Raw genomic sequence first — 25,141 nt, 5'->3', positions numbered from 1 at the left:
CCCATTTCTTTAAACGTACTTGAAAGTGAAAATAAATTCATTATCTGTCTTCAATTTCTATAGAAAACTTCACTCTAGAATTACAACCAACTACTCTGTTTCATTTCCAACACTTCAGTGATGCAAATTAGACTTATTCAGAGCTAATCAAGTTGAATAAATATGTAATGAAGATAAGGTGTTATCTGTGACAGTATTTTTTAAATCCATCAAACATTTTCACTAAAATTAATGTGAGTTAATTTCATCAGTATGCAAGTGGAAGAATACTTCTAATGCTAAAAAATTTTGCTTTGAAATCTAGTCATACCTAAAAATTCCAAATACTAATAAGCATATTTATAACCACCCACATTTCCATAAGTAAACTGAGTCCTAGTAATTAGTTACAGAGCACTCATTAGACAGCATTTAGAACAGTGTTTTGGCCCCCAGTACAAGACAGGCATTGATAAATTGCAATGAGTTCAGCTGAGGTTCCCCAGGAGGAGCAGAACATGGAGCACCTGATCTCCTACAGTGAGAGACTGCAGGAGCTGGGAATTGTCCAGCCTGAAGAGGAGACAGCTTCAGTGGGACCTCACAGCTGCTCACTCAGCCTTTGAGGCACTTGCTGAGAAGGCAGAGCCAGGGTCTTCAAAGTGCTGAGTGACAAGATACAACAGAAATCAGAACAAAATAGATTCCAGCTTGATTTCTGGGCAAAAAAGAACAACAAAGCCCTTCTTTTGCACTGTAAGGCAGGCAGGCTGTGAAAACAGGCCCCAAGGAAGTTGCAGTATTCACCCCCAGAGGTTTTTAAGACCCAGCTGGATAGGGCTGTGAAAAGCTGGTTCTGATCCTGCTTTGAGCAAGAGGTTGAACTGGAGGCCTCCTGAAGTCCCTACCAACCTGGATTATGCATCTATGATCTTCAGACAATAGACAAGATTAAGTTCTCATTAAAAGTGTCCATCAAACAAGGACACACCCTTAAGGAAGTGGACTTCTCTATAACAAGAGAAAACAAGTTTTCAAAAACATTTAAAACTAACATGAAATATTTACTTTTTTATATTATTTCTTAATCTGTCTAATTGTAGAAGCGGCTTTTGGCAACCACCCAAAGTAATATTGCCATGAACAATTCTAAAAAACATACTCCACCACAGTCTTAAAATAGCTCCAAGTTTCTCATTATCACAGAGCAGCAGTAGTCCTTCCACACAGGGAGACACCTTTCAAGTAGTTTTCCACTGCAAGCACATTTATTCCCCAGTACTCATGCGTACTTCTAGACTTGAAAAAAAATTGATAACCATACAAAGCTCAGCAGCTGAACACAAAGAAAATTACTCTGCAAATTTAAAACAAATCAGGCAACTTTGTTTGTGATATTCTGCAGTTAGCAACAGTTGAACATTGATTCCTGAATCTAGAATAGTAAAGAGACAAAGCAATTTCACTAGATTTAACTTGAGCTGATAAACAAAGCTTTGTAAAGTTATCAGAACTTAATATAGTAACACTATCAAGAAATGGAGGCTCTGGTGATCTTACAATAACAGACTACTTGCAATCAGTGTTTTCATTAAACATGATATTTATACTTGTGCTTCCTAGGATTGATGGGAATGGACACACAGCAATGTTTGAAAGGTGTGCTGGTGGAGTTTTCCTAGCTATAGTAACAGCATACAGAGCCAGTGTGAATATACTGCCTTGTGTTTCCCATACAAAATTAAAAGCATAAAATACAAAGTACTAAAACCAAAGGGACATCTGTCAGAACCACAACTGCACAGATGAGATAATACACAATAGGTAGGATTTCAGAAATAACATACAGAATAGTGTAGAACTTCAGGAATTTTTAAGTATCAAAGTTAGGCTAGGACAACTACAAAGGAAAAAGACAAGAAAAGTATTTCATTCTAAGTATTAAGCAGAAAACAACATAAATCCTTTACAAAATATATATGGAAAAACAGCAGTCCTGAAGTGTCAAGCCATCAGCAGCATCTAAGTTATCAGTCACCAAAGTAAGCACCAGCATCCTAACACTAGTAAATAGGTGTTTAATCCAATGAAGTCAAGAGTAGCCATTAACCTCAGTAAAGCTTAATAAAATTTTAGGATAAGATATAAAGACATACAGGGGTACCAAAAAAAGACACAAGAATGATCTAAGGCAATGAAGGCAGTTTTCCAGACATCAGCTGTCCCATACCAAACAGCACCAACCAAACAAAATGAAACACAGTAAGACCCACAGAAATAAATACATCTCTTTTAAGCTCATTTAACCAGTTGTATTTTAGCACAAAGGAACTATACTCAGAAACAAAGATAAGGTAGCAGAAGTCTCCAAAGTTACAATGCTACAAAAAAAGAAGTAGCATAAAGCAGAGCATTCCAAATTCAAAGAAGTTAAAATATGCAAACAAAAAAAACCCCACAGAAAACCCACACCAGAGAAATATTTGCTGATATATATTTCCAAAGGATAGAAACCCAACAACAATTTCCTGCAATAGTGAAAGATACCAGTGCAGGGGAGATTTAGAAGCAAAACTACTTGGGTGGAATGGACCTCTCTAAGTCACCTGGTCCAATCCCCCTGCAGTGAGCAGGGGCATCTCTTTAAGCAGATCAGGTTGCTCAGAGCCCTGTCCAGCCTCCCCTCAAACACTTCCAGGGATGAGGCATCCTGTCTGAGCAACCTGTGACAGTGTTTCACCATCCTCCTGAAAAGCTTTTTCCTTTAACTGGTCTAAACTGACCCTCTTTTACATTAAATCATCACCCTTGTCCTATCAAAATAGGCCCTGATAAAAACCTTGTGCCCATCTTTCATTTAGACTCCCTTCAGGTACTGGAAAGTGCTACAAGGTCTTCCTGGAGCCTTCTTCAGGCTGAACATCTCTGACTCTCAGCCTCTCTTCACAGGAGAGATGTTCCAGTCCAAGATCATTAACCACAATGATGTTGTTTCTGGTCTCTTATCTCAATTGGCAGATCACAGAATCTCCTATTTCTGCTTCACCATCACTGCTACAGAGTCTGAAATCCTTCCAAGCACAACCTCTGCGTAATGCAGGTCACAGCCCTCACCTTCCCTCAAGTGGATCCTCATGATTCTGCTCATCTGAGACCAGATTATGCCACTAGTGGATCTCCCTTAATGCCTAAATAACATTGCCTATTCACATGTACTTACTACATCTACATTTTCCAGGGAAGCCATATGAGCTTTCAAGTCTCTCTGAAAGTCTTATCACATCAAGGTGTAACCAGAGCACACAAAGCAAGCCAGCAGTGCAAGCTTCAATGGAATACTGTCCATGCAAAATTTATCTGCCCTTCTACATCGAGGTTTCCAAGTCAGTTAAATCAAATTCATCAATAATCACTATATTAAAAAAATCTGTATCCTTCAAAAACAGTATCACAAAAACTCTCTCAAACTGAAGCTATTTGCTGAGCACCAATTCTACACCAGGCTTCCCATCCCTAAGAAAAATGCACTCTAGAATTGTTGCCAATTCTCTGCTAAACTGTACAGCAGCTGCACAACTCAACACAGACTGATGAATTTGTTTGTCAAGAGCCAGAAACGCTCCCTCTCCCAGAAAAAGCATTCTCTTGTTCCCTAATGAGCCCTGCATTTGACAGGTCAGTCATTGTCCCCACAGGATTCAACACAAACAAATAAAAACAAACAAAATTCACAACAGTCAAGTGACTGATAATTCACCAAACCAATTACAAGTGTGGCAGCTGCCTGCCCACTCAGATTGTACAGGCTCACTGTAGTAGGGAGTTTTCAGGATATTAGAAAGAAGATCTCATACTAACCATAACTGGTATCCTGACAACGGAAATCTACAAATGGCAGCTAAAGAAAAAATTCGGCAGAAAATTTCTCAGAGCCACCAGATCCTACACACTTCTAGGAATAAGTTCTTCAAAAGAAAAACTTCTTGTAGTCTGTACATGGAAGGCAGGTGTTGAATACAGAATAGTTGGAGGAAGCAAAAAAAAGTCTCAATTCTGTCTTGATTGATATTTCTCCTGTCTGCATTTGAAGTTTTTTGTTCTGCTGTCTTAACGTGGAATTTAACTCCCACCCTATTTTCAAAATAAATCACAACTTTCAACAAGACCCAACATAAATGTCTATAACGTTACTTTTTCTAATTATCAACCCAATTGCTTACTGCTTTCATATTATATTGAAAATACAGCTTAGGGTGACATCCTAGCTTTTGTCCTGGCAAGCTTTCTTTTAAGAGAATTACAAGTCCCTCTCACAAGGAGAGGTGACAGAGTAGAACACTATGGATCTGATAGTTAGATAAGTTTTGTGCTTTGTATCACCATTACAAATGAAAGCAGCACCTTCTTTAGTAGTAATACATATAATTATTTTCTAGGGCCTGTATATCAGCAATAGTTCTATTCCTTGCAATCTATGCTAACAATCATTTCTGTCCACTTGTGCTCACTTATTACTAATCTAGTATTTGTTCTATGTGTACTACCTTTCCCTTGGCATGATAATCGTTTTTCCTGGACTGCTTCTTAACATTCACTCTGGTAGCTGAGTTCTAAAGTGGAAGTTCAGTTCTGTGAGTGGATCAAAGGAAGCAGTTTTCCTCTAACAGCTAAATCTACCTAGATTAGGTGGCATGACAGAAGTGAGTGGGCTTTTTAAGAAAGCATTTGTCATATTACCTCTAGAATCAACATTACATCTGTAAGAAAGCTATGCCTGAAGGCTGATCCGTGGCTTTCTAAACCCACCCAGTCTATTTTCACTGCCTCTCATCCCCTGCAGGGAATGCATACCTCCCACATTGTCAGAAGCTGATGCAGTTGACAGGAAAGCCTATGGGACAGCACACACAGCTTCCCAGTCTCCTATTAAGAAAGCCTTCAGTTGCTCTCTGCTCATTCTTCTTGAAAGACATCCCCTTAGGCCACTGTAGTTCTGTTGCTAAAGAACTAAGTGATGATTCCACAGGAGAAATGGAAATTGCATCTGTTATACAATGATACACTGTATTCAAAAATGACACTGTAACAGTTAAAACTACATCCCCCTACTCAGACTTTCCTCCCAACTTTCCTTTAAGAACATGTTCAACCCATCAGACTCATACTCTGCCATCTGCTGTTTAGCTCCTCTTCCACTACATGAATACTCACAATGCCAAGGAGAAGGTACTATTCTGAGCTGGTCTGCACTTTAAAAAGTACATTAAGTGGACTATGATTTTATAGACTATGACAAAGTCGTTTACAAATCATTGCTGGATTCCATCCCTAAGAAAGGAGACACTGGGACTACCCTGCCCGGTGAATGGCCCTAAGTCATTCACAGGGCAGCACCACACCCATGGAGGTGCTCTTTTTCAAGCAACAGCAGGGTCTTTGCTGGGCATAAAAACCTGGATACTTCCCACACTGATGGGTCCAGTGACATCCCAGTCTGTGCTGTACAGCCTTTCCACTCACTACATGCACTAACATGAGTTACTTAGATATGGTTGGGAAAAAGCACATTCTATCTTACACAAAAGTGTACTACAGTCTGCTAAAAGGCACTTACTTTTGTTCTCTCTTGCTCAGAAGTGTCCAGATTCAACTAGTCATTTCAGTTGTATAAAATACAGATGCCCACTTCAGTGTCAGATGTCAGGAAACTTGGGTTCATTCCTTCAGCTTTACAACAACATTTGAGATTTTTGCTGTAGCTGGCCCCTAACAGGAATGGAACAGGTAGGAAGACATTGTTAGCATTGCCAGAAAATTTCAATTGACATTACTTTTGAAAACTTCAGAAAGGAAGCAAAATCCCAGAATAGTGCTATCAAAAACAATCTAGAGAAAGGAAACAAAACAGTACTAGCTCTTTTTATGTTTTACCTTATGTCAGGATGTTTGGCATCAAGTAGGTGGAATTGAGAACTTTCTCTTCTAAAACTGGTTTTAAAATGTTGTTAACCAGATTCTTTTCCCAAACACACTTAGGAATGTCTTTCATATGAAAAGCTATGCAAAGTCAGAAGCAATAGACCATGAAACAAAAAACTTATTTCTACCCAATTCAGGTTCTTAGAGAAACTAGTATTTTGTGTCCTTTGAAACAACTCACACAACACCTACAGTTTTACAGTTACTTATTAAATCAGCTGTGCAGTCTGAATTAACTCTGTAACTCTACACACAGGAATAGCACAGGGTTTGATCACACTTGATGCTACATGCCCATGTCTTCAGTGAGAGTGTTTTCTGCAAGTTTCCTTCTGACCAAGCACAGAATGATAAACAGTGCAAAAAGGGAGAATTCTACATTTTATTGAAACCAGCTCTATAGCTCATCTCCTGGGACACTTGCCACGCAATGAAGTCACAGTGTCAGAAATTCTGTGTGTTAAGGCTCTGTTAATAACTGTACAGCCTAACCTTTTTAACTACCTAAATAAAAATTAACTTTAAAAAGAAAACTGTAGCAAGGAAGAGGTTCTGGTTTCACATCATACTGTTCCTGTACCATCAGATACCTGGTTCTTTGAATATGGCTAATGATAAACAGATTTATGACCACTAGCAAGCAACGGGCACAATTCCTGCCCTAGAAAAGAAGCTGTGCCATAGAGCCAAGCTACTTTTTAAACACCCAGTTTTTGTCAGTGCCTATTGTGGCAAGCAAATCTACAGACCCACAAAAAAACATTCTCAGAATTTTAACACGGAGTTTGCCTACGCTGCTTTTATAGCACTAAGGCAGCACTGGGGTTTTCTGTGAAAAAAGCTAACACCTTTCTTACGCTCTTAAAACACGCACATCTGAAAAAACCCACACCAACAAAACAAAATCCACCAACCACACAAAGCAGAAAACAAGCCTTTTGACTGCCACAACACAAAAACCAGCAAGAAGATCTGTTATCTTCAAGAATAGTTTCGTGCTTTAAACCAACTAAAAAGTTTGCTCTGAAATGAAAGGCTTCAGCTCTTTAGTCGTGAACACTGAAAGAAGTCACATGCCTCAGAACAACATTTAAGCCGGTCAGAAATGAACACTACAGCGGCTTAAAGGTCTGAAAGCGAATCAAGAGCGCTCGGGACATCGCGGAGAGGACTGAACAGGAAAAGCAAAAATTACACTTCAGAGGTGACTTTGCTGAGCCACACTTCAGGAACATCTCGCTCGCAGACGGATGCTGCACACCAGGGTGGGAATCAGGAGAAGCCGGAGCCCAGCGGCCACAAACAACGCGGGCAACCGAGCCCCGCCAGCCGCGGGCCCCACCGACACTGCCCGGGGCCACAAACGGGCCGGACACTGCCCGGAGCCACGGGAGCCACGGGCCGGACACTGCCTGGGGCCGCAAACGGGCCGGACACTGCCCGGAGCCACGGGAGCCACGGGCCGGACACTGCCCGGGGCCGCAAACGGGCCGGACACTGCCCGGAGCCACGGGAGCCACGGGCCGGACACTGCCCGGGGCCGCAAACGGGCCGGACACTGCCCGGAGCCACGGGCCGGACACTGCCCGGGCCCCGCACACACCGACAACGCCGGGACCCCGCACCGGCACCCCTGGGCCCCAACGACACACAGCACTCCCGCACCGGCACTGACCGGCACTGCCGGGCCCCAATAACACACAGCAGCCCCGCACCGGCATTCCCGGGCCCCAATAACACACAGCAGCCCCGCACCGGCATTCCCGGGCCCCAATAACACACAGCAGCCCCGCACCGGCACTGCCGGGCCCCAATAACACACAGCAGCCCCGCACCGGCACTGCCGGGCCCCAATAACACACAGCAGCCCCGCACCGGCATTCCCGGGCCCCAATAACACACAGCAGCCCCGCACCGGCACTGCCGGGCCCCAATAACACACAGCAGCCCCGCACCGGCATTCCCGGGCCCCAATAACACACAGCAGCCCCGCACCGGCATTCCCGGGCCCCAATAACACACAGCAGCCCCGCACCGGCATTCCCGGGCCCCAATAACACACAGCAGCCCCGCACCGGCACTCCCGGGCCCCAATAACACACAGCAGCCCCGCACCGGCACTCCTTGGCCCCAATAACACACAGCAGCCCCGCACCGGCACTCCTTGGCCCCAATAACACACAGCAGCCCCGCACCGGCACTCACCGACACTTCCCGTGTCGCCGCCGCGGGCCCGAACACGGCGCTCACGTGACGGGCCCGCGCCCCTCCCACACCGCGGGGGCTGCCGGGAGCTGCGGCCGCGGGGCGGGGCTGTGGGGAACGGGGCGGGGCCTCGCGGAGGGGCGGGTCCGGTCACCCCTGGGGGCGGGGCTCCCCGAGGGGCGGGGCGGAGCGGCCCTCAGGCCGTGAGGGCGGGCGGGGCTCCATGGCGCCCTGAGGCGCTCGGGGCTGCGGCCGCCGCCGTCCCCGCCCCGCAGAGCGGCCACGAAGGAAACACCCGGGGAAAGGGGAGGGGAGAAAAGGGACGTGCGGCCGGAGTGAAAAGGATCGAGCTGATGGAGTGATCAGACACCCCAAGCACTCTGGATGCCCTCTGGACACCAATGAACACTATAATAAAAGGAGTAAACGATAAGAATAAACACTGTGCTAAAGGATGTAAAAGAATTGGTGATGCAAATGGCAGGGGTGTCGTTCATGTGAAATTAAAATAAAATAAGAATTGTCCATAAAATGGCCTGTTGGCCCTGCACAGGGAGCAGCTGTGTGTGTCTGGAGGGCAGGGCGGAGATCGGGCACTCTCTGTGATCTGATGGTCTCTGCTCTCAGGAAAGGGGGGTTGTGATATTGCCAAGCCTTTCTAATGTCACAAAACACATTTTTGTGCTTTACAAAACAGCAGTGTCCAACTTCTCCAGTGGTGTGGACACTAACTTGAGCCCCCATCAGTGGAAGGACAATTCCTCCCTGCTCGCAGGACTGGATACCACAGAAGAGCTGATCAAAGAAAAAATTAAAAAAAAAATACAGCTTTGGTTCCTTTGTGAGCAATGAGGAGCTTCATACTCTAAGCAGCTCTCACAGACCCAGCAGTGCTTCCCTGTGCAGGGCCAGCTCTGGCTCCTCTAGGGAAAGATCATCCCCTACCGATTCACAAGCATCATACTGACAACTATATCAAAGACACCATATCACTTCTGCTTTCCCATGTCTTCTTGGAAAAGTCTTAGTCCATTTTAATTTTGGCATGTGTATGTACATTATTTCTTCTCTGCGAACAAATAGTTACACCACCTGAAGAGCTGACTCTGGCCTAAAGGCTCTTTGAGGTGAACTGTGCATTTGTACAAGGCGAGAAGTACTTTCAGAAGAAGCCACAAGACAGTAATTTTAACAATAATTTTATGCATTACTTTTAGGTGTCACCTTTATTATCAACAATTTACATCTGGAATTCCAAAAACTATAGAAAATCAAAACCAGAAAAACACAAGGGAACTGGGCTGGTGCCTCTTATGACAGAAAAAAATATTTCTGGGGTGAAAAATATTTTCCCACAATAAGCATGGAACTGTGTGTTTTATATTAATAAGCAGCAGGAGTAAGCAGTGAGCAAAAAGAGATGAAATGTTCACAGCAGTCTTGTCTGCTGTCTTCTGGTATGACATACCTTTGCCTCTGACATTATCCTCTCAGCAAAGATTAGTTAAAAAATCCACTGATGCAGTTTTGAAGTCTTGCTTTGATGTATTCCAGTGTGGTGTGTATATATATGTATGCACAGGTCTACATTCATATGTGTGTGCACACACAGAGGATCCTTTACTTGATCATTCTTTCAAGGTTTCATTCAAATCATGTTTTAAAGGCTTTTCTCTGTCATCATGAGAACTAGAACTCCTTTCTGACACATCATGACTCAGATCACTAAAAGTGCTCTCCCCAAATGTTCTCATAAATTTATCTCCATCAGTTTTGTCCCAGATTTCTCCCAACCTGGCTTATGCCCTTTGCATTTCTTTCAGATGACAAAGTCTCAAACAGCCTCTTGTTCAGATGACCTTTAATGATCACAACTATTATCCCACCTGAATCTGTCAAGTGAAATACTCACCCTTGTTCAGTGACTGACCTGTCCCTTTTTGTCCTCCTACATTTCTAAGACACCTACTGGCGCATTTTTGAGGGACTGTTTTTTACGTGCCTTAGCTTCTAGTCAGCATTAACCAGACCTTTCTCCTCGGGTCTCTGCTCCAGCCACTTTATCCCCAGGTAATTTGTAGTGTGACCACAGCTCAAAGAGTGGACCTTTTCCACTCTCTTTTCCCCCAGCTATGCCTCCTCAATACAGATTGACTTGCTTTCCTAAAAAACTTTACTTTGTATCTCTAGTACTTTCCTATGACTCTTCTGTGTGACTTCATCTTCCACCACACTCAGTCACAATCGTCCTGTGAATCCCACACATGCATGGTCAGGCACCCCAAGTGATGTGAACTGGAAGAAATGTCCTTAATCCCCTGACTGATGATCTACAAGAGCATAAATTATTAACATTATTACATTTTGTCAATAATGAGCGGGGTGTGGGGATGTTTAGGCTCTCTCTGTATTTCTGAGCCTGTCCTTGTTGTGGCACACTGCTGTACTGCAGGATGTGGTGCCTCCACTGTAATCAGCCCAGACTGCACACAAATACTCCACCCTCCAATCCCTGCACCATCTGGATAAAAACTGGTTAATTGACAATGCTAATGTCATTTTCAGCTTAGTACAGTTAAAACAGTGTCAAGCCTTCTCCCACAAGTACTCTCTACTTTATCTATTACGCTATTATCTGCCTGTATGTAATCATCTTTGACTCAGACCTTTTCCTAGCCCTTTATGGTCAGACTATGTCTAAATCTGTCCATAAAGCTAAAACTCCCATCGTCTCAAATCTCAATTACTGCAACATCCTTTCCCTTGGCCTTGAAAAATATAACCTTGTCTTACTCATATTTATTGAGAACACTACTCCAGTGATCATTTTTCTAAGTCTGTCATTCTCACCGTGTTATTCCACTCTTTTCATCCCTGTGCTGGCTCAGCCTACTCTATCATGTGGATCCTTCCTACCTGTCTTTGCTTTGGAAGGCCTTGGCAGCCTGTCCACTTGCCATTTCCATTCCCTGCTGGCATGCAGCTCCAATCAGCTCACCATGCCAGCTTTCACAGCCCACTTGTAATACATTTAAACATGTTCTTTGGTGCATTCTCATTGCTGCCTTTTATTTCCAAAGATCGTATAAATGGCCCAAAAGTTACTGGTAATTTTCCTTAAAACCTCTCCTTCCTTGTAGTGTCTACAACAGAGGATCACAGTTCATTATGCTGCCTCTCCTGCTTGTATTCCTCAGTTCTCTAATCTCATACTTTGTAAAGTATAAAAAGTATTGACCCTGATACACACCCAGCCATTGTAGCACTATGGTAATGCAAATAATAAATACACATGTAGAACTGAGATGCCAGGGGGAACTAAGGTATTATAAGATTGATGATATAAAATTGCAGTTTGAGAGCACAATACCTGATAATAATATTAACTCATTTTCCTCCTATTCTGGAGAAAAAACTAAGTGGAGGTGAGGAATCTGCATCTTTAAATCAAGCCCACAGGTCAAGTTAAAGATGATTTATGTCCATTTACCACACAATAATTTCCTGTTGCTGTTTTCAGTTGCTGTTGTGACAGATAAAATGGAAAGGACAATGCAGTGTTAAACATCACAAATCCATAGAGGTGTCTGTGTGTTCACATGTGTACATTTTTCCCCCTTTTACAAGTTAGATATTAGAAGATATGGTATATCAGAGATTCTTTTGCTTTTCTAGCGCAGTGCTACTTACACCCTTTGTTTCCTGTCATTGTTCTTTGTTTGCTAACCTGATGTTTATTTTTGTCTCTGCTAAATAAAGACCTCCAGATTTAATTCTTTTAAGCTGTACTTTAAGACCTCTTTAACCTATTTCTGCCTAGCTTTCCCCTCAATTAGCCTAATTGTTTCTTTATCAAGTAACATGCCACCAAATAAAACACATAAAGCACCCTAAAAAAAATCTGGCACTTTCTGCTTGACTCACAATAGCAATAAGGTGAGTTATATAAGAGGTTTCTTGTATTTCTGGATCCTGCGACTCCCAGGGGCTGGAAATAGCAATTGTATTTTGGGAAGCACTTTCAGAAGCACTGACTGGATACTTGTTATTGTGATTTCAGGCAGATGATAGCTCGATTTTGGATACCTGGGTTTGCATACACAGCACTGCTGTCACCAAAACCTGGCACTTGGCAACTGATGCATCCAATCTATACCTGTCTGTGTGTATGTACGTAAATACACACATCTGCTGTCACCACCAGGCACACACTGACTCCTTGTCTTCAGAGACAAGGAAAATTAGTATCAGGTATGTGTTGATCCTGTATTTATGTAGGAACCACCCCCCTTATATTCCCTATGCAAATATTAGCAGCAGTTAGTATGTTTTATTTGAGAAATAACTGCATTTCACAGAAAAGCAAACTCATTCTCACATGTACCATACCTCATTTGCATAGTACATAAAGGCTTTTAGAGAACTGGAGTATTTGGATTAGAAGAACCAAACAAATTGAAGTTAGTAATACCCATTGAATTACCTGATCTGTTAGTGGAATTAATCCTAGTAGAACAATGCTACAAATTAAGAGAAATAGAAGAAAATCTTCTTAAAGCAAATAGCACACAAAAGCGTAAGCTTCCAGTACACTTTCTTCTACTGCAAAGTGCAATAGAAAATGATCTGTTAAATGTATAAATATAGCTTGTAAAAGAGAAGGACCCTTTAGTCTAATACCTGTTAAGTGCTTTGCTTTTGCTCTGTGCTCTGAAGTTCTGTGAAGGGCTGAGGTTTCATTCAAATCCTGAAAGAACTCCAGTGACACAAATCAGGCAGCTGAGAGTGCAGGAGTGAAGTGGTTGAAGTTAAAATACCTTATAAAAGCAAACGCATCTTGGCATCAAACAGTTTTATCAGGGAAAAGAAAACCGTGCAAGATGGACCCCCAAACACCCCCCTCCTATTGTCAAGGTCCACACATGTGAAGGTTTAACATCTGAAGCTTTTACAGCAGTGTCTGAATCACTCACAATTCAGCATGTAAGAATTATTTTAAGCATCATTTTTAGAATGTGAATGAGCGTGACAGAGACAGGCTGTCACAGCAGAGTTAATGCATGCTCCATTCAGAAATACTCTTTGTTTTATAGCTCAAGAGTCACTGCAGCTGATAGGGCAGGACAGGAAGCCAGCATTTCCTACTCACAGTGGAATATCTGTGAATTTTGAAAACACAGCACAGCCCCTTTCAGCTGTCATCCCACAACAAAGAGGAGGGAGCTTCAAAATTCAGACAAGCTCCAGACAGCAGATTGCAGTTGCTGAATGCAAAGAGTCCCCAGGTCACAGACCATCTAGAGAGCCTGCAGAAATATCAGCATTTTGAAAGTCTTTTCTCTTCAGAATAGTGCATCTATTTAGATCAGATCATATTTTTGTTGGATTTCCATGATAGTATTTGCTGTCATATTGTCAACAGCAGTGAGTGCTTCTGCACCACAGGCAATCAGTGGTGGGCAAGCTGTTTCAGGCACTGCTGCTCACCAGAGCTTTACTGATTTCTGTTTCTCTAAAGCCCACTTGATCCAATAATTTGGAAGAAATTCTTCACTATCAGGTGTTAGTGAAGGATTCAAGCCTCTGTCAGCAGAGGCTGCCAGTGCATAGCTCAAGGAACTGAAAGGAGCTTTGAGTTCTCCAAAGCTCATGCTTTATTGATTCTGGTTTAATTCAAATTTTCCTTTACCATGTTTTATAGGCAAAATGGATCTAATCTTGTTATTGTGGGGTATTAATCTTTATAATGAAAAAGAAAACACACCACCATAGTCAGTTTGCCTAAATATGTCATGGTGGGAAGAAGAGAAACTGGGTTTGAAATGCAGTTTTCTTTCCCATTGTTAGAGAAAATTATCATTTACAGGCAGGATTTAAACCAACTGGCACTCATGGTGTTAGCAGGAACCTTCACTGCAGTAATCAATGAAAATTTTTCTCTTAAGTCCTGTGGGACCAAGGATCATTCCTGTGGGACTGAGAAAGCCATACTGCTGGGGATCATTTGGCCTGGCAAATCTTTACACTCCGGTGAATAGGAGAAAATAATTTTATTATGAAGCAGAATTTCTTTGGTTGCTCTAATGAGTGGAACAAACCCTCTCTCAGCTCTGCAAAATCACTGAGACAAGTGGGGCCCTGAATATCATCACATCAGGTGCTGATATAGGTTCTTCAGACAATTAGCAAATCTTCAAGCAGCCACCTGAAAGAAATAATGGCTTTTATTGGAGCTAATGCAGTCATTTCTTCCATGAAGCTTCTCGTGAATAATTCTTGCTGGAAAAATTGTACACGATTTCTTTTCATTTATATTTTAATGCAATTTATTATACAACAGTGACCCTCATTCAGGGTTCAGAAGATCAGAGCACTTACAGTAATCTTCACAGCACTTTTTATCTCCAGCTACAGCTTACATTCACAGCATGAAAAGAATAAGAAGTTAATGTACCAAATCAGGTCTCTGTGCAGCAGTGTTAATCTCAGTGTTGAGCTATTATTTATTAGTAGACTTAGAGTAGCATCTAGAGACTAGGGCCTCACTGTTTGCATAAAATACACAAAAATACATAAAAGAATATATTTGCTCTCTAGGATAGCTCAGAGTTTAAGTTTGAGGATGATTTCAGGATGTGGACAAGAGGTACTACAGCTACAAATACTGCCACAGCCAGAGGAAAAACTTCTCATGCTTATTGTGGATGCTGACAAGAGGAATAAAATTACCAATTGACAGACAATTAAAATGGAAGCATCATTCTGGGATCAGACTTCTAGGTGCAAGAAGATGAAAAGAGTCTCCCTGCCTGATTTCATGCCAGGACAAGCATGCATGCAGATGGTGTCTCACTACATCTTGGGTACATTAATGAGCCATTAGAAGCTCAGGAGGTGTCAGGTTTGAGCTGCAGGTTTGAAGCAGGACTCCACCTGCCTCAAGATGCACAGGTGGCACTTTTGAAGAGTTTGTTGGCAGCAGTATTGGCCAAGAAGAGTGACCTGCTCACGTTTTCTGTGTGAGCCCAAGCCCTGTGGCAGGGCCAGGTGTGCCACATCACAGAGGTGGGAACAGGGATTGAGTAAAGCAAAGAACTTGCACAGAGGAGAACTGGAATCCATGGCTCATCCTCCACTGCCTACCTGCCAGGCTGCATGCTATCCCTGCCAGAATTAGCCAATTGACTCTTAAGGTTGGAAAATTAAGACACCAAGGGGCCTGACTCACAACAAGCCATACAGAAACAACCAGCTTTTCCTCCTGGACCTACCCGTGGTAACACACAACCCCCTGCCCATGAGATGTGGCTGCTAGTCCTGCTTAACTACACTTGAAAAATCCTACTGGTGTCTGCCTGCCTCATTAGGCACCTAAATATCTTTGGGATTTGAGTCTTGAGCCTTTTGTGCCTCATGGTCCCCCACTGCTAATGGACATCATCAACTATCCTGAAAGAGCACAGGAAAACATATATATTTATTAAGGATTGTAAGGCTCAAACAGGGGGTTAATGGGAACTGCTTAGGCAAATAGTGCAGTCAGCTAATAGGTGAGAGAGAATAGTAATTTATGGGCTGAGAAGAGGAGAGGAACAAGGGGCTGCCAGGTAATTCTCTCCCTGGCTGCCATACAAAGCCAGCAGAGTTGACAAGGAGCAGCCTGTAAACTTGAAACAAAGCATGTTTCTGCAGCTTGATAGCCAAGCACAGCTCTATATCAGCAAAACAAAAAAGAGATTTCACAACTTTATAGCTTTGGGCTGGCTTCCCCTCAGAGAGGGGAAAATAGGCTGATCTCACCACCCCTGCTGCTGCCCCAGGTCTTGTCTGTCCCAGTCATCCATCAAACACAGCACAGCTCCAGGACAGGGAACCCAGCAGGGTCAGCACACATCTTTTCACTCCTTGAAAAGGGATTAAGGCAACACCAGAACAATTAAAATGTCCTTTTTAAATACAAATCCAACTTTAAGCTTAAAAGGGCATTTCTTTTTTCTTCTCCAGCCAAGTTGGTTAAATTCATTAAATTGCAGCATCAAAAACCCCGATAAGGACAAAAACAATGAGATGCACAAACCTCAGGAGCTTCTCAGTGGTCTTTGGCTTTGGCACACATTGAGAGTGGCAGCAGGGTTCAGCCATGGGCCCTTTGGGCTGTGGGGACAAATCACTGCTGTGGCAGGGGGCTGTTTTAATCAGCACACAGCTGTTGTGAGAAATGATACTCACTTTCAAAAAATTTAGAAGGTTTAATTTATTATAGCCTTATCAAACAACAGAAGACTGAATAGAGATGATAGTACAGCCACAGGAGCAAAGGATTCTACCACCACATATTACCCACACAATGGATGTTCTGCCCTTTAAACCTCTAGCCCCTCCCAAAGTCTTGTCAATCGACTCCTTCACTGTGCAGGGGTGGGGATCACTTTCTTACATCTTACACCTGGCTGGAGCCCGGGTGCTGCCACAGTGATGAGCTGGCCCCCCCAAACCCCCAACTGGCCAGGCCATCCCTGATAACAATGAAAGGGGGGCAAACATAACAATACATCTACAAAACTTCTCTTAACATGTACATAATATTTTCCCTTTAACTGTGAGAGTCATTACTCATCTGTAGCACAGCCATGGCTGTGATTAACAACAGCTTCCAGTGGTTTCAGCCTGACTGCTTTAATAACCTGCCTGTCCCTGGTTTCGTGCAGGATTGTACACAGGAGGCCTCTTGCCCAGGCACAGTCTTAAGTTCTCAGGAACTCCTGCATTTGCCAACCAGTACTTCTGTTTTACTTTGCCCAGGAGAGACCCTTACTGATGTTTAAAACATCTCACTCTTTTCTCTGCTTTTTTATTATTTTTCCAAATTTGCTGATCTATATCTATCTATCTATCTATCTATCTATCTATCTATCTATCTATCTATCTATCTATCTATCTATATCTATCTATCTATCTATATCTATCTATCTATCTATCTATCTATCTATCTATCTATCTATCTATCTATCTATCTATCTATCTATCTATCTATCTATCTATCTATCTATCTAATCTGTTTATCTATCTATCTACCTGTATCTATATATCCTTATATAGCTATATTTATATCTATATCTATCTATACCAGGAAATAGAAGGAAACAGGCATCAATCTGGAGTTTAGCACCAAACCCTGAGCTCAGCCTGGGCAGATGTGCCAGAGCAGTGTCCCCCAGGAGCGTGTGCCACCTGCCTGCCAGTGCAGATGCAGCAGCAGAGAGGCAGAGCAGGGCAGTGGCCACTTGCCTCATTCCTCCCCGTGTCCCTGCTGCCCTGCAGCACCAGCAGGGAGCAACTCCTTTCCTGGGGCCACCCTGCACATCTGTGGCACCTCTCCCACCTCCCACCATGAGGGTCATCCAGGCAGGACCATGAGACAGGTGCCAGCTCCTTGCCAGGTGCTTGCTCTGCTCCCAGAGAGGTGTAAATCAGGGGTTACCCTGCAGCAGGCAGTGGAATAGCTCCTGATTTACAACATCCTACACAAGAGGAGAGCTTGACCTTACACTTCAACATCAGTGCAGCTTCCTTTGTTGAAAGCTTCTTAAGACAGACATGTAATCAATCCTGTAGAGCCTCTGAGCAGCAGGGCTCAGGTTCTGCATAAGTCAGGGCTATGCTTCCCAGGGAAATTGTCTGATCCAGGCTCCCATGACATCTATTCCTACTGTCTAATAGGAAAGAGTGTGTTTTTCTGTTTTGTCTTTGTTATAAATGGGCTGCTTTAGATTAATACAATCCACAAAGAGAATTTTTCCATAGTAAGTCTGGTTTACCTATGCTACTAATCTTTCAGTGAGAGAGGCTTTCAGTGAGCTCAGGTCTTTGGAAATTCTGGACTTTATAGGCATTTGATGTTATTTTAGAATCCAAGAGGAAAAGCTTACTGCCTTGCCTCTGTTTTTCATGGCCATAATTATGAGGGCAGTCTGGTGACGTAACTTGGATGGAAAATAAATGATGGCATTCAACAGTGAGTGCTGTCAGACACTTCGTTCCTTGTAACTATTTTAGAAATCCAAATTCAGTTTGCACTGCCAGAGCACCACATGCTGCTCTTATTTATGTTTGTATAAATCCCATACTGTACCACTGCTTTAGGAGATCTGTTGTGTGTTTACTCTGCATGGTGGCAGAATTTGGCTCACAGTGTAAGTCCATGTACATCTTGTGGGGTGATCTGCTGGTCCAGTAAATACAGCAGGACTGTCAGATATGTTTAGCCCTACAGTTCACTAGCCCTTACTAGCTGTAACTATTTGCCTTAATGACACAGACTGTCAGAGTGAAGGCAGGATTACACTTTGAGCATTTTCACACTTTAAACAGAGAGAAGAAAAGGCAAGGCAAAAGTACAGACAAAGTTAACTCATTAACAGTTACTATTTACATGAACTGACACCAGCCAGGACTGCAGTGCTGGTACTCCAGCTGCTGGAATGTTTGTCTGTGGTCATCATGCCTTTGCCCTGAGTTCCCTGTGCCTGTGCTGCAGCCCAAGCTGACCCATGGAGAGGCAGCAGCCTTGTGCTTGGGCTGCAACCCAAGCAGGGCATTGGTCATTGTGGTTTTGTGCCAACTCCCCAAAAGACATGTTTACTAAAGAGTACTTACAAATACAACCAGCAAGACAATAATAATTATACTTAGTCCAGTTCTTCTTCCAACAACACCTCTGTGGCAAGGAAGGATCATCATTCCCTCTTGAGGCATGAGGAATGGGATATGGAGGGGTGAAAAGCTCCAGTAGCTGAAAAGGTAAACAAAAAATCCAGAGTAAAAACAAGTGCATACATAACAGAGGTACAAGATAAATTGTTTTACAAAAATTCTGTTGGAAACAGTTGGCTTTTGAAGACATCCTCCCTGCAGTGTTTGTAACCCAAATCATGCAGAACTGAAAAGATGAAGTGTGTATTGACACAAACAAAATGAAGAACGAAAAGGGGACATTTTTGCTGTTTTTATTAATATTCCCAAGAGGACCATGCGGGCAGGAGCCTTCTCTGCCATCAGTGGCTGCTGTGCTGCCAGCCTGGAGGGCTCGTGTGCCTCTGGATCCCAGACCTGTGTCAGACCTGCCACTCCTGAAGCTCCCTGTGCCCTGGCAGGATACAGCTCACGACAGAAAAGCTGCTGAAATGGTGCCAGTTTTCACAGCCAAACAAACTCACCTTTGTCCTCACCACAGACTCACCCATGGGCATTTCTCCCCCTCTCTGCTGTCCAGAGGCAAGTCAGCATTTCTGCCTTACTCAGACACTTGCTGAGTTCTACAGCATAGTTTAGGCAATGCTTTGGTTTCTTTTGCTGGAAAAACTGGATTTTTTTGTCCTCACCCTGGTTTCATACAAGTACACGTCAAACTGGAGATGAAGCTGGTTAGGGATCATTCCCCTCAGAACCTCTGGCTCTGTGGGATCTGCCTTTGCCATCAGGAAGCCACAAGGATCTTCTGTGCACCAGCAGCAGAGCATGTGCCTGGCTGCTTTAAACCCTGACTGTTCCCTCTCATTTTTGACTTCAGGAGCTGTTTTCTGCCCTTTGGCTCTGGAGAACAGGCTCCTGGAAGGACCCACTCAGGACAGGAATGTGTCCTTGCCAAGCCCCTCCCTCCAGCAAGGAATCCCCCCAGGAGATTTCCTCAGGCTTTCAGTGCCCACAGTGTGCCTCTGACAAAGGGCAACAACAACACATCTCCACCAGGAAGCTGGGGAGCCTGGCTCAGTTCAATGGAGGCAATTTTAGCTCCAGATTCTATTTGTGCATTTATTTAACATTGCTGAAGTTTTCCTGTTCTTTCCTACCCCTCCTCTCAGCCCGGCCTCCCCCAGGACAGGCACCAGCTCTCCCATAAGACAATTTCTATGTCAAAGGAGAACATTCTGTACTGACCACTGCCCTTGCAGGTGTCACAGAATGAGCAAGGTCCCCTTCTCACTGCCTTACACTTGGCATTTACACACAAGCACTGTCACTTAAATAAACATGGCGCTATGTTAAAAAAATACCCAACAGAGATTAATTTCACATTCACCTATAATTATACTTGAAAAGGACAGTGGGTCTCAGCACTCCCACCTTAAAATAAAATTAAAGCCTGCTTAAACTCTCTGTCTGGCCCAGTGCTCCTACCAGCAGCACACATGCATTTGTAGATGTTATTAGATTGACGTTGTAGCATCCTGGACAAATCAAATTAATTCAAATATCTGCAGGTACAAAACACTGTAGCTGAAAAATGAGCACATAAAGATATGCAATTTTCCCCTGGCAGTTTATTATGGTATGAAGAAAAAAACATTCTGTGCTTGAAGCTGACGTTATATTACAAATGTATTGCGAAGTATGACGTGACTATTAAAATATGATTACACAAAGTATGAACATTTTAAGAAGTTTACAGTACAGCGAATCTTTTATAAACAGACTCTTAAATATACAGAGGACAATAGTAGCTGACAGAAAAACATCAAAAATTAACTATTAATGTTTGTAGACTTTTCCCCTGAAAAAAGTCTTACATTAAAACAGAAATTATGAAAAGCCTTAAAACCAGGAACAAATCACCTGTACACTACAAATATACATGGTAGAGGTGCACAAACCAGAGCTACCTTTTTGCTGAGGGGTTCAGTGGCTGGAACTGGGCAGTGCCTGTCCAGGCTGGCCACCATGGGCCACACCACGCTGACCCTGCGACCCCAGGCACACAGCCCCAGCCCTGAAGGGCACCAGCACACACTCCCTGCAGGAAGGACAGTGACCCACTGGGGTGTGTCAAGCTGAGAACATGCCCAGGATCTGGCAAATGCATCTCTGCAAGCAGATCCCTGAATGCACTGGGTGCCTGGATGGGACCTGTGCACCAGGCTTGGTCTACAAAACCAAGTGATGAGGGAATCAGAAGCTCCCTTTAGGGTTTTTACTTTTTTTTAATGCAACTTTTCAATCTTTCCTCTTGATATGGGAGAATAAATGCCACATTTGATTTCTGCTTAGTCTGGTTGCAATTACACCCCTAGATCATGTGTTAAGTTATGTCAAAAACATAAGTATTTTATGCTGTAATACACAGTATTACTGAAACTAACAATATTATTTGCATATTTATAACAAGGTATAATGAAATCCCTATAATAAAACCAAAAGTTATGCTCTAGATTTATTTACAAAGAGTCCAGCAAAGAAGTATAAATACTTCTACATTTAAGGTTTAGGAAAACATAATTTACAAAATATTCAAATATATACAGTCATCTGAAAAACTGCCAATATTAAACTTTGATGCAAGCAAAGAATTGGCTGAGTCCATTTCCTCTGTATTGAACGAGGCAGTGGCTTTCACGGGTTGTCTGTCTGTTCTGCTCAAAGCCATACGTGTGTTATTTACAACGAGGCTGCTTCTCTCCGAGCTAAACGTGTCCAGAGCTTTGAGCATGCTGTCCCAAAATGTCATCTATCATTGTCAGATTGTTCAACCACTCCTCGTCGTTGCTGCTGCTGCTGTTCTTCATGAGGGAGTCGAGGAAGTCGGTGTCGCTGCAGTTGGCAGGCATGATGGAATTGCTGTGCTGGGACACAAAGTCGTACTGGGGCAGCTCAGCAGCGCTGCTCATCCTGCTGAAGGCGTCGGGCTGGCCCGTGGAGGGGTAGCTGGGCGGGCCCAGCCCCGGGGCAGGATTAAAACTGGACACTCCTTGGGGCAACGATTTCATAACATTCATAGCTGGCAACGGTCCCCTGGTTAAATTGTGTCTCAAGTTCTGATTACTCATTGAGCTCAAGCCCTGGCCAGACTGTCCCATGCTCAGTTTCTGCATCTGCCTGACCTGGATGCCAGGAGCGATCTGGTTTGGCGGCACCACAGCCTGCTGGGAGAACGCCTGCCCCGGTGTGCTCGGCCTCACGCCCTGTTTGGAGAACACCGTGTTCCCAGAAAACTGCTGCATGCTGGTATCCATTTGGCTTTGATTTGGCATTCTTGGCACAGTAGTGGGTGTCCACATCTGGGCTGATGAGTTGGGGTAGACGTTGGGGATTCTTGGCATGCTCGGCTGCCTCAGGTGCTGCTGTGTTGCAGAGTGACTTGCTAAGGAGCCAGAACTGAAGCCTCCCATGGGCATTCCCGGCCTCACAGAGGAGTGGCTGTGACCAGTTTGGCACCCCGAGTTCATGCCTAGCGAGTTCTGGCTGGGCCGCAGCGGGATGTTAAAGTCAGAATTAGGTGGGAAAATCCCCTGCTGCTTGCCAGGGTTGTGTGGCATCATCACCATGGTCCCGCTGCTCTGGCTGGCGGGGGCTGAGGCCATGCCAGAGCCCAGGGTGCTCTGGAGCATGGCCGGGTTTGACGGCAGCATGCGGTGGTTGGGCGGAGGAGCGGGAAGCACCTGGTTGCAGTCAGCAGGGATGGGCTGCTGCACGGCTGTGGACAAAGAGACACGTTAGCTGGTGAGCATGGATTCACACTGGAAACATGGCTAAAGCCTTAAAAACTGCTGCTCTTTCTTTCATGTCATGGGGGCTTCTCTTTGTGTTCTTTGTAACAGAGTTCTATTGAGCCATAAGGAAATGGGAATCTCACAATATGTGATAAAATGCAAAATACTTTTAATTCGGGGCAGAGAATCATTAAGTGTCTCTATTGAACCAGATACCAGGTCTTGGCACCTCAAGGATTTTCAGACCATTTTCTGGTAATTTCCTTCCTTACCTTGAAACTGGTTTATCTGCTGAGCTGCAAACAAGCTCCTCTGTTCAGATGTTACTCCCAGCATGTTTTGTCTCTGCTTTTCCTGGAAAACAAGAGGAGTAAGAGTGAAGCTACAGTCTCTTGACAACCAAAAGAGCAGCAGATGCTTGAAGTGTAGCTACTGTCATTAACAACTTCTCCATACACCCTTTGCCTCCCTCCAATGAGACTCAGCCCAGACAGTTCATTCCAGAGTGAATTTTAATTTCTCACATTCCCCTTTTTGCAGAGGTGTCCTGATGCCAGCCCAGCACTGGGAACTGCAACGTTCAGCAGATGCTGTGCAGGCAGCCAAAGGGGAGCTGGACAAACATGGAGACTCTTGTGTTCACCAGCTTATGAGTCAAGTGTGCTGCTGCTGGAAGCTGTGCCCAGGTGCACCATCCCCTTGAGTGCTTTTTGCCACTTGTAACCAGAACACAGGAGCCAGGGATCCACAGCAGGTGCTCCCTGAGCAAGGCATTGCTGGGCTAGTCCAGGTGACTGATTTGAGTCTCCCACCATTCAGCCCCAGAAGCCAGCACTGCACTCACATCCCTGCTGTGGGCAGCAGCTGTGACCTGGGGAGCTCTCTGGGGATGGTGGAGCTCCCCCTGTCTTAGAGAGGCCCAGAAAAAGTTAAAGCCAAGTGATGGCAGGGAGGTAGAGTTGGGTTTGAAAGGGAGTCTGATCAAGGAGCAGCTCAGGACTTCATTGAGGGTTTTTGAGCTACTTCTCATCTCATTTCCCATCCACAGAAATGAGCCTCCTTGACCCAATCCAGTAGCACATTCAGAGGCACATGGTCAGACCCAATTAATTTGTGGGATTTCCCCATCCCAGCTTCCTCACACAGCCAGTGGCAAACCTCCTACAGGGGCTTCTTGTTGCTGGAGAGACCAGTCAAGTCCTGGACAAACATCTGCTCTGCTAAATCCCCAGGGAACCAGAGAGAAAGGCAAGCATGGAGAACATCTCTCTGGGGCTGATTCACTTTCCAAGCCTTCCTTCTCTGCATCTTCCTTCCCAAATCTGTGCCTGACCAAAAATGATATCAGGGATATGGAGGTGACCAAATCCTTCCCTTGTATATGAGGGGGCAGATCTGCACTCAGCTCTGGCAGAGCAGCACTTGGCCTTGGCCTCTCTTGGCTTCTTGCTAGACTCACCACAGCCTAGTCTGACTCAGCCTAGCAATTCCAGAGTCACCCTTAGCGTTTGCTGACTGATGATTTCCTCATTCCAGTTAGTCCTGTCCCTCCCAGTGAGGTGAGAGCACAGCAGCCCACAGGGCCATTCCCCCTGTACCTGCATCAGCTGCCGTTTCATGATCTGCTGCTTCAGGAGATGGTTCCTCATCGTGTACCCATTGACCGTGGCCGCTGCCGGCACGGAGCCGCCGCTCGGGATGGAGCCCGGCTCCTGCAACCTGGCAACGATGCCAGGGCTTTGATCCTGCCAGCAAAGAGAAAAAAAGGAAATTAATCTCATCAGGGAGGTAACAACAGAAGCCCTTATCCTCTCTACTGATGCCCTCTCTTCAGTTTTCAGCTGTCCCAAGGCCAAAGCACCTCATGGACTCACATGGCCCTGTGTGCTCCAGCGGGGACAGTGAGAGGTGGGGGAGTGCTCTGATTTCTAAGGATCAGCACAAGAAGAAGTGAGAGAAGCTAAAGGTTAAACCAAAATTCCTTGTGTGTTGCCCAAGGCCATGAGGACCCATTCACTACCAGAGCTGCAGACACAGGGCTGCCTGGCTGGCAGAAGGGGTGGGAGTAAAGCATCACATCTCTCACAACTTCTCCAACTGTTATACTGAAAGACAGAAGGAAAGGAAAGTTGAATCAGGGTAGGATTTAGCATGTGAATGTCGAGGAAAAACCTACAGGGAAAGAGTAAACTAAAGGCAAAGGAATGGAAAGGGTGCCATCAGATCCAGGATCCAGAGAGATAAGGAAGATGTGGGCCTGGGATTAAAGTGGTTCTTGTGGGTTTCAAGATCAGATGAACAAGAAGAGGTCACTGTGAAAGGAGAGAAGAACATACAAAAATGCAGGGTCAGGTCATGCCTAGGCACAAATCAGTAATAAACGCAGTGAGCCCTGCTCCTGCCTGGCACAAACCAGCCTCTCTAAGTCCTCAGTGAAAGATCCAAATTGACTTTGACAGCTGAGCTTTTGCCTCCAAAGAAAGAGTACGATGGGG

At 44.3% G+C, this 25,141-nt stretch overlaps 2 protein-coding genes across 5 annotated transcripts in view; both read right to left on the bottom strand.

The window, feature by feature from the left end:
- MTM1 (myotubularin 1) overlaps nucleotides 1–8,232 on the bottom strand; it is a 42,817-nt gene extending 34,585 nt beyond the window's left edge. For 2 of the 4 annotated variants that reach the window (XM_063170505.1, XM_063170508.1), the window contains exons 1-2: nucleotides 8,164–8,232; nucleotides 5,594–5,745 (exon numbers count right to left, since the gene is read on the bottom strand). The gene's annotated coding sequence lies outside the window, so the exon portion shown is untranslated. The remainder of the gene's footprint in view (nucleotides 1–5,593; nucleotides 5,746–8,163) is intronic. The other 2 variants (XM_063170506.1, XM_063170507.1) reach the window with 2 other exon arrangements.
- A 12,231-nt stretch (nucleotides 8,233–20,463) lies between these two features.
- Nucleotides 20,464–25,141, bottom strand: part of MAMLD1 (mastermind like domain containing 1) — an 81,071-nt gene continuing 76,393 nt past the window's right edge. The window contains exons 3-5 of the mRNA XM_063170502.1: nucleotides 24,245–24,391; nucleotides 22,919–23,000; nucleotides 20,464–22,630 (exon numbers count right to left, since the gene is read on the bottom strand). Of these exons, the coding sequence (XP_063026572.1) occupies nucleotides 21,621–22,630; nucleotides 22,919–23,000; nucleotides 24,245–24,391 (1,239 nt within the window). The 3' untranslated portion in view covers nucleotides 20,464–21,620. The remainder of the gene's footprint in view (nucleotides 22,631–22,918; nucleotides 23,001–24,244; nucleotides 24,392–25,141) is intronic.

This window comes from Melospiza melodia, chromosome 16, assembly GCF_035770615.1.
Source record: "Melospiza melodia melodia isolate bMelMel2 chromosome 16, bMelMel2.pri, whole genome shotgun sequence".
In the NCBI taxonomy this organism is placed as follows: Eukaryota; Metazoa; Chordata; class Aves; order Passeriformes; family Passerellidae; genus Melospiza; species Melospiza melodia.
This window is presented reverse-complemented; position numbering and strand designations above follow the sequence as displayed.